The sequence below is a fragment of the Eublepharis macularius genome, chromosome 15 (genome assembly GCF_028583425.1).
Source record: "Eublepharis macularius isolate TG4126 chromosome 15, MPM_Emac_v1.0, whole genome shotgun sequence".
Classification (NCBI taxonomy): domain Eukaryota; kingdom Metazoa; phylum Chordata; class Lepidosauria; order Squamata; family Eublepharidae; genus Eublepharis; species Eublepharis macularius.
Window position 1 is genome coordinate 31,124,248 of NC_072804.1, and position 14,050 is coordinate 31,138,297.

The 14,050-nt window shown below is 43.7% G+C and overlaps 1 protein-coding gene across 2 annotated transcripts in view; it reads right to left on the minus strand.

Moving 5' to 3' along the window:
• NIPAL3 (NIPA like domain containing 3) overlaps nt 1–11,471 on the minus strand; it is a 28,834-nt gene extending 17,363 nt beyond the window's left edge. For both annotated transcript variants that reach the window (XM_054999870.1, XM_054999869.1), the window contains exons 1-5: nt 11,402–11,471; nt 8,018–8,294; nt 3,097–3,165; nt 2,835–3,006; nt 1,220–1,279 (exon numbers count right to left, since the gene is read on the minus strand). In XM_054999870.1, the coding sequence (XP_054855845.1) occupies nt 1,220–1,279; nt 2,835–3,006; nt 3,097–3,165; nt 8,018–8,107 (391 nt within the window). In that variant the 5' untranslated portion in view covers nt 8,108–8,294; nt 11,402–11,471. The remainder of the gene's footprint in view (nt 1–1,219; nt 1,280–2,834; nt 3,007–3,096; nt 3,166–8,017; nt 8,295–11,401) is intronic.
• Between the last annotated feature and the right edge of the window lie 2,579 nt (nt 11,472–14,050).

Below are 14,050 nucleotides of genomic sequence, written 5' to 3' on the forward strand. Positions count from 1 at the left end.
GCACGGGAAGTCCTGCCACTGCTTATTTCACCCAATGCGTGAAAAAAGTGTTGGGGTGGGAAGTTTCAGAAATTCCAAAGTAGGAAGACCGAATCTTTCTCACCCTGCACACCCCCACTCACAAGTGTACATCCAACAGTCCTTGAGGCAGACCTAGACCTGACTCAAGGATTGTATTGTGTAGTTAGGTCCTTGAACAAAAAAAAATAAATGATATTCCATATTTTCCACCTTGGTCAGCTTCCTAGCAATATGCATGCACCCTCCTTGCAAACTAGGGCAGAGCCTAGCAAATATTTCCTTCCAGATAAGCGTGTTCCCATTTGACAGTCAATCAGAACCCAGTATTGAGTGTTCAGGACTATGTTACGGGGCGGCTATGAAGGAATCCTCTTGGGTTAAGATATCAAGCCATGGATTGGGAGAGAAGGAGGGCTCAGTGCTGCAGGGCCAAATGCATCCCACATGATGGCTTAATTGTTCAACACTTTCTGTGGGGGATGTACTAGTGTGGGAATTGGTGCTGCAAGGGATTCTAAAACTCAGTCTAGTGTCCTAGGAGGCTAAGGGACACTGCAGGAAACCCACAGCACGGTCCATATATTGCTTATAATGTCTTCTCTGTGCTTGCTGCAGCGGGAGCATCTTGGGCAACAAGTTTCTTATCTAGGTGAAGTGGACCCAGTGGGGAGGAAGGATGTTCCATGGGCTCATTGCCTGCCAACTGCCTGCCACTGTTTTAAGCTGGGCTTGTGAACTGCCACTTGCATGTTCTCCTGAGATGAGCAAAGATCACCTCTAGATGACCAGGCAAAGAAGCTTTTGTAAATGGGAGGAGCATTTCCCCTTTTCTCCCCCTCCCTCTTTCAAGCTGCCAATAGTCCCAGAAGCTATCACACATGAAGGTGGTCTAGTCCCTTTGCGTGAGCTAGTAATTTTTACAGACTTTGCCTCTCCAAATAAATGAAAGATGCCTGAGCTCATAAGGTCATTCCTGACTAATCAGCAGGCGAGAACCTGAAAAAAGCAGCCATTTGCCAGGAGAGCAGGGATTTCCAGTGCAGAGTGCCAGCAAGCAACTCTGTTTGACTGGTTATTACCAATAAAGGGCTCAATGAAGGATGCAAAGCAAAGCAAAAAAATACATTGCACATAAAAAAAATATTACATATAGAAACAAGCAACAAGAAAAACATAAAATTATGCATCTGGGACTTACTCAAGAACTCTCTGGGCTTCCATTTTTCCTTAATGAATATGATTCCTATAATTGCACTTGCTAAGGAAATAAAAAAGACATAGTTATGAAGGTGGGCTGTCACAAAAGGAAACTAGGGCTAGGGGCACCAGTTGCTCACCCTCCATCAATATTTCCATCTCCCTAACTCCTGCCCCACCTCACTTCCAACGTGCTGCAGGAAGGGGACAGGGGAGAGGGCAAGGGGCTCCAGGTTTTGCCTCCCAGACTTTACCCACCCCTTTCTGTTCTCTCCTTAGTCTGCCAGTGTTCCACCCTCTACCTCTGGGGCACCAGAGGGGTTGTGTGTGGAAAACTACAGAATGAGCCACCTGCATTTATTTATTTACACATTACTCATCAATGGGGACCCAAAGTGCCTCTACTCCATTTTATCAGCCCTGTGAACCAAGTTACGCTGGGTGTCTGTGACTGGCCCAAGGTCACAAAGCAAACTTTCATGGGAGGCTCATGATTTGAACTTGGGTCTCCCAGATCCTAATCTGGTACTCTAACCACTATATCATGCCATCTCTCTAGGGAGAGCTACCACTCATCTGGCACATATGGAAACCAAGAGAGGTTTTTTTCCCTTTTCAAAGTATGACATGGGGTAAGGGGCATGGAGAGAACACAGAGATATCTCAGTCCAGAAAACACTATCAGAATCTCTCCCTCTCTCTAAAAGCCAGATTCCACTCTTAGACCCTAGCATAACCAAACTGCAGAACCTAGAAAGCAGTCCTGCTTATAACTCCAGGCGGAATAAATTTTGTTAGAGGAGTCCAATGACACCTTTAAAAGACAGTTTTATTTAACTCTGCAGATGGGCTCTCCAACCTGCCCTTCCTGGAGGGTCCCCAACACAGAGGAAGCCAGCTTAGGCTGACCTTAGTGGTATCCCTAAGTGCACCTTTTTATTTCTCCTATATAAAGGAATAGTTGCCATTCATATCTTACAGGGAAGCGTAACTCTCTTGGCAATGCTGTGGTAGTAGGAGGGGAGTCACCTTTGACACAGAGGGCCCATACAGATGAATTTAGGATCATACCTTGCATTAAAAAAATGCAGCTGTAGGCTATGCAGCCTCAATTTGCCTGGCATGTGTGCAAGGAAGGGAGAGTACAATTAACCCTTCAACCTCCACTCCATTTCCCTATTCATTTTAGAGAGGAAAAAATACATTTTTAAAGCATGTGCTTCCCCCTGCCCTTTAAAATTCTAATTGCAGAGTGAGGGATCCACCAAAACCCACTGAAGATTGAAGGGTTAAACTTCTCCCTTCCCAGCAAGGCTCCAAGGCAAACTGAAGCAGAAAATATCTGCAACTGGCATTTTATGGACACAACCAGAGATGCATGTTCTTCCTGTCATCTGAGTCCTCAGCCGCCCAGTGCTTACTGACAGGAATCACCTATGGGGGTACAATACAGCTGTGTACCAATACCTTCCTTCATACCCACACTCAGCGCCGGTTATAGTGTCAGGCATTTTAACTTTTCCTAGTAGAAGCTTTTATACTGGGCCTCTCACTTCCTCATTTTCCCCTCCAGGCTAGCTTTCATCAAGAAAATAAAACAGTACAGAGCGACTTACCCATGACTGACACAGCACCAAGCGGCACAATCAGGGAAAGAGGTGCAAAGGCATAGGCAGAGAATACTCCCAGCTCCCCTAGAAATAGCAGGAAGAGCCCGCACCACCACGTCTTGGTCCTGAAGTAGACTCGGTGGTCTTTACTACCTGACAGCCGGATATGGCTGTACTTCTAGGAAAGGAAGATAACAACAAGATGGTCATGTGGCCAGTCATAACAAGACTAGTTTCGTAATCAAACCTTTGGCCTTCTCATGCTTACCTGAAGGTTAAGTGCAATGCTGATGAGCAGATGCCCAAAAATAGCCAGCAAGGCACCAATCAAGTTTTCCTGCAAGTCAAGGAAATACACAGCTATTACTTTTCCCTTCCAGGTGTCTATGGGGTAAATATATTTGGCATCAAGCACTCAAGGATTCATATATTTGGTAAACACAGCCTTTCCTCTACCTTTCCGATAACCTCCTTTCTCACCATTGGCTGTTACGAAGATTCCTTTTCCTGAGGGCCAGCTCAGCAAGATGGCAGCAGATTCATGACTGATTCTCCCACTTTCCAGAAAAAGCCAGTAATAGCAGTTGTGGACCTTCTCCCTCCCCCAATTTGGACTGTAATATTTGTGTAAGGAAGGGAGAGCCATAACTCTCCCTCTCTGTGATGTTTTTCCCCACAGAAATTGTTTCCCCTTCCTCCCTTCAGGAAAAAAAAAGCTACATATAGGTAAACTGTTGGTCCCTTCCAGAGAGGCAACCAAAGGAGTAAGGGGAAAGCTCAGAGGAATGAGTAACAATTCCTTTTCAGTAATAGCAGTTGCCAGTAATAGCAGTTGTGGACCTTCTCCCTCCCCCTTGCATCTGACGAAGAGAACTGTGGTTCTCGAAAGCTTATGCTACAATAAAGTTGGTTAGTCTTAAAGGTGCTACTGCACTCTTTTTGATTTTGCTACTACAGACTAACACGGCTAACTCCTCTGGATCTAATTCCTTTTCACTCACTGCTCAGACACCACACCCATATGCTGTTGGTTTTGGTTATTCTTAAACAGATGATTCAGTCAGAGGCCACCTGCCATCTTGTCTATTTGGGACTTGGGGGAAGGATGCTCTCCCTCTGTGAGGAGCTTTGAAGAAAAAGCTGGAGTCTTTCCCTCAGAGCTTCCGCAAATTTTGAAGCTTGGTACTAAATCAATGCAAAATATGCAGATTGCTGCACTTGAGTGGGTGCGCTGTACTTCCTGTATGTTATCTCAGTAATTCCAATAACCTCAGAATGTACAGCAGGATTACCATCTCCATACTACAGATGTTGTCGAGATACCAGGTCTCTTCCATCTCATCCCAGGTCACTTCCCCAGCCCATTTTGATCTGGTTCTTTTCACCCTTTCTCCAAGGGCAGACAACTCAACGTTGGAAGCTCTGTCCTCAAACCACAGACACGGGGAAGCCAAAAGGGATATGAAGGTCCCTCAAATCAATCCCATCATAAGCTCATCAACTACATAAGAGAAGAAATGCAAGGACGTTCCAGTGTGTGCCTCCTCTGACTCCAAAAATGTGGAACCTAGCAGGTTTGGCAGGTTTTTGACAAACCTTAACTGAGCCGGCCAAAGCAGAGGCTATTGCCTGCCCCAGATGATACAGCTACGCTCATTAAACAGCATCAAAAGAGCATTGATGTTTGAACCAAAGCCCAACAAAGGAAGCCACACAGCATGTTTTTTTAAAAAAGCAACTGCACCTGTCAAGTTGAAATGGCCTTATTAACACCTGTTTAACTCCTAGTTTGTAATCTGCCTAGTGGTTTTTTTTCCTTTTCTGCAACACTGGGGGAACTATTGACAACTAAGACTAAAGCGATCCTTTTGCCTATCATTTCAAATAATTCTCTTACTTCCTGTGCAGGACTCCTTTTGACTTCTTTGCGCCCAGCACAAGAACCAGTGCAGTGTGGAAGTTGGGAGTTTTGAACCAGGAATGGAGACCCTTGGGTTCAAATTCCCACTCAGGGCTTAACCAGATGTGACATTTTCCAGTTATAGGTAACTCAGAAAAGCTGTGCCCACCTGGTTCTCACCGCCAGCATGGAGGCAGTCGCTTCTCCCAGACAGATGGAGAGAGGAGGCATGCTACTGAGGCTTGAAAGAAAGGAAGCAGAGAGAGTTTTAAAATTCCACTTTGAGGAGAGAAGAGACTGTAGAGGAAGACAGAACGGGGAGGGAGACAAGAGTGGTGACATTTTACCCTCTCTACTGCTGCCACCATCCTCCCTTTGTCCTCTTCCATTTCCTGACCTCCCCTCTTCCTACGAAGCATCTTCAGGGGGGAAGGGCCCATATACAGTCTTTCCTCTGCAGCCCTTTCTCTCCCCGCCTGGTAGTGGGATTGTCAGAGTTTCCCTGCTTCCCTCTTTTCTAGCAGGATAATAAAACCTCCAATATTCTCCTCACCATGGTAAGAGATGCTTTTAAAAGCAGCTTCCTTTGATACTGGAGAACCAATAATCTCTATGGCGATAGGCAGAACCAGACAGACACAGTATTTATGAGTTACCTGTGAGGATACACATGGGAAAAGGTCACCTCTAGTCAGGCCCACAGCCAGGAAGATCAAGTGCTGTCCTTGGGCCAGCCACTCCTCTTTCAGCCTCACCTACCTCACAGGGTTGTTGTGAGGATGAAGCTTATGCCCTCCAGAGCTACTTGGAGAAAAAACAGGATGAAAATCAGATACATTTTAGTTAGTTGGTAAGCCTGTGGGTACGGCCTTGTTGGTGAAAATAAACACCACATTTTCCCAGGGTCCTCTGTGGGTCTCATGATCAGATGTGTGCTTGACACAAAATTTCCAGGCATGTAAAGGCTTGATGTGGGTTGGGATCATGACTCACAACAAGGGGGCTTTTTCCTCTCTCCAATGCTGTTTTTCCAACCTGAAATATCCCTACGGGTTGCTATTTGATGTACCCTTTCAGTATACATGGACCCCAAATGAGGTAAACAGCGCTCCAACGAGCCATTTCAAATTGTGAAAACAGCACAGGCAGGAGAAAAGACAGCCTCTTCTTCTCATGCACCATGGTTCTGATCCCAATTGGGCCCGTACACCCCTATAAATTGAGTTTCAAGTACGAACTCACAACATCCATCTAATTGTACCAACCTGGGGAAAAAAATAACATCATTACGTTCCGACGTACTGTGCATAGTTCATGTTATGTACTAAGACTGCTGAGTGATGAAGTTATTTTATGCATGTGAAATGCTTGGAACAACATTTTATATAAACGCATAATAATATTTAATATTTATTTTGATGGACAAGAGTAATTCTGCATAGGATTGCACTGTAACCTCACTGGCCACGACTTGTTCTCCAGCCAAGCCACCCGAGGAGCTGCACTTGGGGAGGCACAATAAGGCAGCTGACATTTGGCAAGGGTTCACTCCCATCCAACAGCTGGATGAGAGATGAGTGGCATCCAAGGTCTGCTCTGCTGCAGAACAGGCCCAAACCATTGCAGGGAACAAGGGAAAACAGGGAAAAGGCTTGTCCCTGAGGGAGGGGCTGTGGCTTGATTGCAGAGCTCTGCTTTGCATGCAGAAGTTCTCAGGTTCAATCCCCAGCATCTCCATTTAAAGAAATCAAGTAGTAGGTGATACAAAAGATTTCTGCCTCAGACCCTTGAGGGTCACTGTCAATCAAAGTAGACAGTACTGACTTGGATAGACCAGTGGGATATGACTGGGTATAAGGAGCCAGTCTCACTGGGTATGACAGCCAGTTTGGTGTAGTGGTTAAGAGCACGGGACTTTAATCTGGAGAGCCGGGTCTGATTCCCCGTTCCTCCACTTGAAGCCAGCTGGGTGACCCTGGGTCAGTCACAGCTCTTCCAGAGCTCTCTCAGCCCCATCCACCACACAGGGTGTTTTGTTGTGGGGATAATAATAACATACTTTGTAAACTGCTCTGAGTGGGCGTTAAGTCATCCTGCAGGGCGGTATATAACAACAACAACAACAACAACAACAACAACAACAACAACAACAACAACAACAACAACAACAACAACAACAACAACAACAACAACAACAACAACAACAACAACAACAACAACAACAACAACAACAACAACAACAACAACAACAACAACAACAACAACAACAACAACAACAACAACAACAACAACAACAACAACAACAACAACAACAACAACAACAACAACAACAACAACAACAACAACAACAACAACAACAACAACAACAACAACAACAACAACAACAACAACAACAACAACAACAACAACAACAACAACAACAACAACAACAACAACAACAACAACAACAACAACAACAACAACAACAACAACAACAACAACAACAACAACAACAACAACAACAACAACAACAACAACAACAACAACAACAACAACAACAACAACAACAACAACAACAACAACAACAACAACAACAACAACAACAACAACAACAACAACAACAACAACAACAACAACAACAACAACAACAACAACAACAACAACAACAACAACAACAACAACAACAACAACAACAACAACAACAACAACAACAACAACAACAACAACAACAACAACAACAACAACAACAACAACAACAACAACAACAACAACAACAACAACAACAACAACAACAACAACAACAACAACAACAACAACAACAACAACAACAACAACAACAACAACAACAACAACAACAACAACAACAACAACAACAACAACAACAACAACAACAACAACAACAACAACAACAACAACAACAACAACAACAACAACAACAACAACAACAACAACAACAACAACAACAACAACAACAACAACAACAACAACAACAACAACAACAACAACAACAACAACAACAACAACAACAACAACAACAACAACAACAACAACAACAACAACAACAACAACAACAACAACAAGGTAGCTTCATGTATCTTCAAGACTGCCCAGATAAATTTCTTTCCTGACAGTGTAACTCTCAGAATTACTGATGTAGCGAGGACTGTGAGAAAATCAGGAGCAGCACAAGCAGGATTCCAACATAACAATGGATTATCATACTACAAATTCCAATGAGAAAAAGTCTCCCCTGTTTAATCTCCCTCTTGTATCACTCGAGATAAAAACCTAGGGTGAGACACAATCTTACCTTATACGAGAAGGAATCCTCGTGGGCTAGTCGGGGTACGGCCACCGTTGCAAGCGGATGCAGCCCGGGGCCATTCATTCTTTCCATCATGACGTATTCATATATGGCCTCTTGACCTGGCTTGCTTGCTTGCTAAGTTAACCACAGTAGCGATTTATAAAGGAGACTGGGGAGCAATGGGGTCCGCCACAGTCTACCTTTCCATTTTTCTGTCTGAGCTATAGAAACGGTGCTGAGTGGGACTGGGTGTCCATTGTCATTCTGCTAGTCCTCTGTCCTACATACACAAAACACAAAAAGGGAAGAGTTTATCCAACCAAGAAAGAAGCATTAATGGCCTGATATTTCCGTTTTACAAATGAAGTGACTAATAGTTGATGTGACTGGCTGCAGAATGAGCCAGGCTCAAATTGTCATTCAGACACAAATTCACTGGGCCACTGGTTTTCACACTGTGAGTTAACTGTGAATCATGGTCCCAAAATGAGTTGCAGCTCTTGCTCAGATAGTTCATGAGGCCAGAATGGAGGGAGTGGAACAGGATAAGCTGGGAGAAAAAATTGGGGCCATGGCTCAGTGGTACAGCACCCGCTTGGCACACAGATGGTCCCAGGTTTACTTTCTAGCATCTCAAAAGGTTCAGGAGAGTTCAGAGGTTGCACTCCCCCCTGTCTCTCCCGGTCTTCAAGTTAGAGAGCCAAGGTGGCTTCTACACCAAACTCAGATGATCACCGTCATCCCAAAATACCTGAAATTGGCCCATCACCACCCACTCAAGCACCCTGCACAAAAGAGAGATATTTGCAAGCAGCTGATAATTGGAATAGTCATTAAAGTCCAAGTGGGTTTCTTTAAAGTTGGGAGTGGGTGTCATCATTCTGCCTTAGTCAGGGCTGTCTGGAGTGCTCCTTCTCAGAAGGAGGTATTTATAACCTCCTGAATCCAACAGATTATCTCCCTTTGTCTAGATAGAATCTAGCCTTCAACAGGTATTCGTGGGGCAACTAAATAATCCAATAAAATCTGCCAATTTACAGTGCCTTGGAAAGCAGGACTGTGTACCTCACTCTTAAGCCTGCTATCCCTTAAGCATATAAATACCCCCTCCCTAAAAGCAGCTTGGGGAAGGCAGGGGAGGCACACATACTACCCACATCCCCTTCCCATACGGAGCCTTGCTACCAGCTAGAGCTGAGCAAGCAGGATAAAAGCCCGAAATAGTGATATTTTGTCGAAGGCTTTCATGGCCGGAGAATGATGGTTGTTGTGGGTTTTCCGGGCTGTATTGCCATGGTCTTGGCATTGTAGTTCCTGACGTTTCGCCAGCAGCTGTGGCTGGCATCTTCAGAGGTGTAGCACCAAAAGACAGAGATCTCTCAGTGTCACAGTGTGGAAAAGGATGACTCAGCCCAACCCCACCTTCCTGAGTAGATATAACTTACCTGCCAACATCTTTTCCACACTGTGACACTGAGAGATCTCTGTCTTTTGGTGCTACACCTCTGAAGATGCCAGCCACAGCTGCTGGCAAAACGTCAGGAACTACAATGCCAAGACCACGGCAATACAGCCCAGAAAACCCACAACAACCATAGTGATATTTATTGACCTAATGTGAATGCCACCTCTAGAGAACCACTTCAGGGGGCTCATTACTAAAACAATAAAACAAACCTAAACAAGTCAATAAATACAAATCATGCCAATAAAAGCAATCCACGCCAATAAAAACAAGCCAGGGCACAGAAGATTTCTCGGTGAGCAAAAGGGCTAGTGATTTACTTAGTGCCAGAAATATATGCTGAGTTCCCCCACAGCTCCTGACCCACAATGACCCTTGCACTGCTGGAAACACAGAAACTTGACCCCCCTCCCTCTTGTTCATCCCCAGTTCTGAATTCTTCCATGCTTGAGGTCTGAGGCAAATTGTTTTTAAAATCCTCAAGCCAAAGTCACGTTATAAAATCTGCAACTAAATGTCACTCTCATTGGGGTAAGCATTTAGGGATCTTATCTTAATTGCAATGGCCCTTCCAGGCCCTTTATAAACCCTGCAAGCCCATAAAGCAGGTACAGCTAGGAGGTTCGCTCTTTGCACTACTAATCAGGCCATATTAAAGTATCATTATTTTTTCTTTCTGTTGACAGCCACTCTTTCGTTATGGCACATGCACATTGCCTGACCTCAGTTTTTTTTCCCTGCCCAGCCCTACGCATGGTTGCACAATAGGACCAGGCAACTAAGTAAGCACAGATGTGGCGACTGCAACCCTCACCGATTTGATCATAGGCTTGTGTTCTTTTGATCAGTCAGTATTCGCTTGCTATGCACCAACACCACTGGGCTTCACTCGATTAAAAATATCACTCCCCCCTCTGTATTCAGAGGTGTCCAACAGGCAGCTCAGAATAGCACACGTACGCCCTAGAAGACCAAGGAAAAGATCTACCACAGGCTTTCTTTAAAGCTTCCATTATTCATTTTATTAAGACAGTTATTATACCCCATTTCCCTCCCCAATAGGGACCCACCATTCTCCTCTCTTTTCTTTCTTTTATCTTAACAACCTTGTTAGGTTCCTTGTGACTGGCCCAAGGTCACCCAGAAAGCTTCAGCAACAGAGCAGGGCTTCGACACATTATTTGCACCACATTATTTCACAGTTTTTTTCTCTGCAATGGTCAGCAGGTAGCTTCGTTTCTAGTGCTCTTTCTAGTCTATGTTCTGTTTTTAGGACAGAACAAAACTTGGTAAGGTGTGGAGGAAGGGGGGAGTGGCTCAGGCAAGGGATAGTTTTCTATTACTCAGAAATAGCTCTCCTTAAAGGTCGGCAACCCAAATCCAGACAAATGACTACTACAATCCTAACAACAAGTCCCAATGAGCCCAAGCCCTACGGAGCAGACTTACAAAGGACTGTGTTGTAAGTTCACACATCTGAAAAGCAGCTGCAGAGCATCAGAGCTTCTGCCAACCAAAATCTGTTAATAATTCCGGAGAGGGGATTTTATTTCAGCATAAGTTTGCCTGGAGCAGAAACGGGGTTACCTCTCCGGAACGTACCTTGACCTGTACGTTTTGGGTATGGAAGTTGCACTTGAAAAAGAGAAAAGCGAACTGGGGACCAGAGGGTGGAAGTCATCAACCTGGCAAAAGAAGTTCTTCCCTTTTACTTCTTGTTTACATTTAAACTCCCCCCTCTTATCAACAAAGAAATAAAAGTGTCCCCCCCAATAGCAGCATCTCAGCTGCAGAACGACAAGAAAAGATTCCGTTCAGGATCAAAGCAGCCCTGCCAAACAGAAAATCGACCCCTCCCCCCTCCCTTTTCCTTGCTGTGCAGAATAAATGCTTCTCCTGCGCAAGCAACCCCATCCACTCACCGACTTTCTTTCCAGTCCCATTGACGGATGCCACCTCTTTTCCCAGCCTGGAAGCAAAATAAGATTTAAGCACCGTAAAAAAAAAAAAAATCCTTTGAACGTCTTCCTCAGCTGAAGATCTCGTCCAACCCACTTCTCGGGCTTGCTCTTGCAATACAAGCGCTCCGATTTGACCTGGAAGCTGCCAGGCACTCTGCGCGCAAAGGGGATTGGCCGCCCTGGAGAAAGGAAATAGTCACGACAGCCAGGATATGAAGCTCTTTTCTTGAGCTTGGCAAAGCTTGGCTGAGGCGTGCGAGGATGTTAAAAGGGCCAGAACGGGAAGAGATCGGCTTCAAACAAATCGAGGCGGGTTTAAAATGTTTATATATTTATACCCACACATATCTATACACCCAAAATACATAATATTTATAATCACACACGCATTTAGAATTGAGATGGCCACAAACTGAAAATCGCCTTTATTTTTATATTTCTTTTAGAAATATTTATTTGATAATATTTATTTTATAAATCTTGTTGGTCTTTAAGGTGCTACTGGACCCATATCTTGCTCTTTTATTTTTATTATTTCCAATAGGATAATCATGGAACATAGCCCACAACACGTGCATCAATAAATAGCATTTAAAATGCCACAAGACTGCTTTTTAAACAACTTGTATTATATAAACACAAGCTACCGCACCCTAGATTTTTTGTTGTTTGCATGGTACTCTTAATTTTTAACCCTAGTCCTATTGCATTGTTCATTGGTAGTCTTATGCTGTCTGGTTGCATTGTTTTATATCCTGTAATTTGCCTTGATTCTTAGTTGGAAAGGCAGATTATAGATGAAGTAAGTAAAATGAATTTTAAAATGCAGGTCATATATTGTGAGGGTTGCCAAAGGCAGGAAAAAGATGTCCTGTCCCTTTAATATAGGTGTAATAGGATATTATTTACCTTCAGCTGCCTGTTTCCATATATTAAGCCTCCTTTCAAGGGAAGTCATTTTTCTCCAGGCCTGTTGGCATCTCTATATAAATGATTTTGGATGTCATCTTGCTGTTACTTAAGAAGATTCCTGCACTTCACTGACTTTTGCACGCCAACCTCTGCATTCAGGGAGACACTCCCAAACACATATACTGTTTTGTTGAATTTCAAACCCATATCTGACTAAGGAGAGCTGTAGTTCTCGAAAGCTTGTGCTACAATAAAGTTGGTTAGCCTTAAAGGTGATACTGGACTCTTTACTATTTTGCAACTACAGCCTAACACGGCTAACTCCTCTGGATCTAAACCCATATCAGAACCAATCAGGCCCCAGATTTCCCTTAAGGGCCTCTCTTGCATTTCTTTAAAAAGTCGAGAAGAGAGTTGCTTTTTCAGTTAAAGATGTAACAAATACAATTTTCTTTCTCCCTGTTCTCAGACACAGCTCAAAATGAGGCTCACATGCAAAACTGTGGCTTAATAATTTTTTTAGTCATATTTATTTAACAAAATTTATATCCCACCTCAACCCTCAGAAGGGTCACCAAGGCGGCTAACAAATTAAAACATACATACCAAAATTAAATTAAAATCAACCAAAAGACATAATTAAAACAATTAAAGCCAGAGTTTAAAAAACATACAAAAACATAAAAACAACTATTAAAATGGTTTAAACTGTGTAGGAGGGATCACTGAGGGTATGCCAAAAGAAACAAAAGAAGACGGCAACAGAAGGGGACAGACTAGTTTTCCTGGGCAGAGAGTGCCAGAGTTTTGGTGCCACAACTGAGAAGGCCCTCTTTTGGGTTATTATGTTCATGTGTATGCTTTAGAGGCAAGATGAAAAATGAAACAGGAATCCCAAGGTACCTTAATGACTAATAATTTATTCTAGCATGAACTTTTGTGAGTCAGAGTTCACTTCCTCAAATACAGAGAAACGTACATCCAACAGGCTGGATTAATACCCAGAAGAAGGGGGTGGAGGCAGTGATATTACAAAGAAAGGCTGGTGTGAAACATGAGAGAGGGGGGACCTGGAGTTCTCCAAGAACTACAGCTGATCTCCAACTTTCCCTTGGAGAAAATGACATATTCAAATGGTGGATGACAGCTCTATGCCCTCATGTTTCTGCTGAGCCCCCTCCCCACTCCAAAATCTGCCCTCACTAGGCACTGCCCCCAAATCTCCAGGTATTTATCAATCTGCAACTGGCAACCCTATAAGATCCAATCAAAAGAGGAACAGGTGTGAGACACTGCCAACCAAAAACCAGCATAAAGCAAAATGAAAATCCCCCACCCCCGTGTCTGTCTTTAGCAGCCCACTGCTGAGAGGAGCTAAGAATCATTGCCCACCTGGACTCAGGTTGTTCCTTGCATTGTTTTCATCTGTTTTAAGAGCCAGCATGGTGTAGTGGTTAGATTGTCAGACCAGAATCTGGGTGGCCCAGGTTTGAATCCTCATCCTGTTGTGGAAGCTTGCTGGGAGATCTTGAGCCACTCTCTTATACATTCAGTCTAAATAGAGGCGAGGAGAAAGATGTGCAGATGAAAATTGGTTATAAATATCTAAATAAATAGATAAGCCTCTTTGGTGATAATATGGTCAATAATGGGGCCAATAAAATAATATGGTTTTTGTAGAGTCCAAATGTAAGGTTT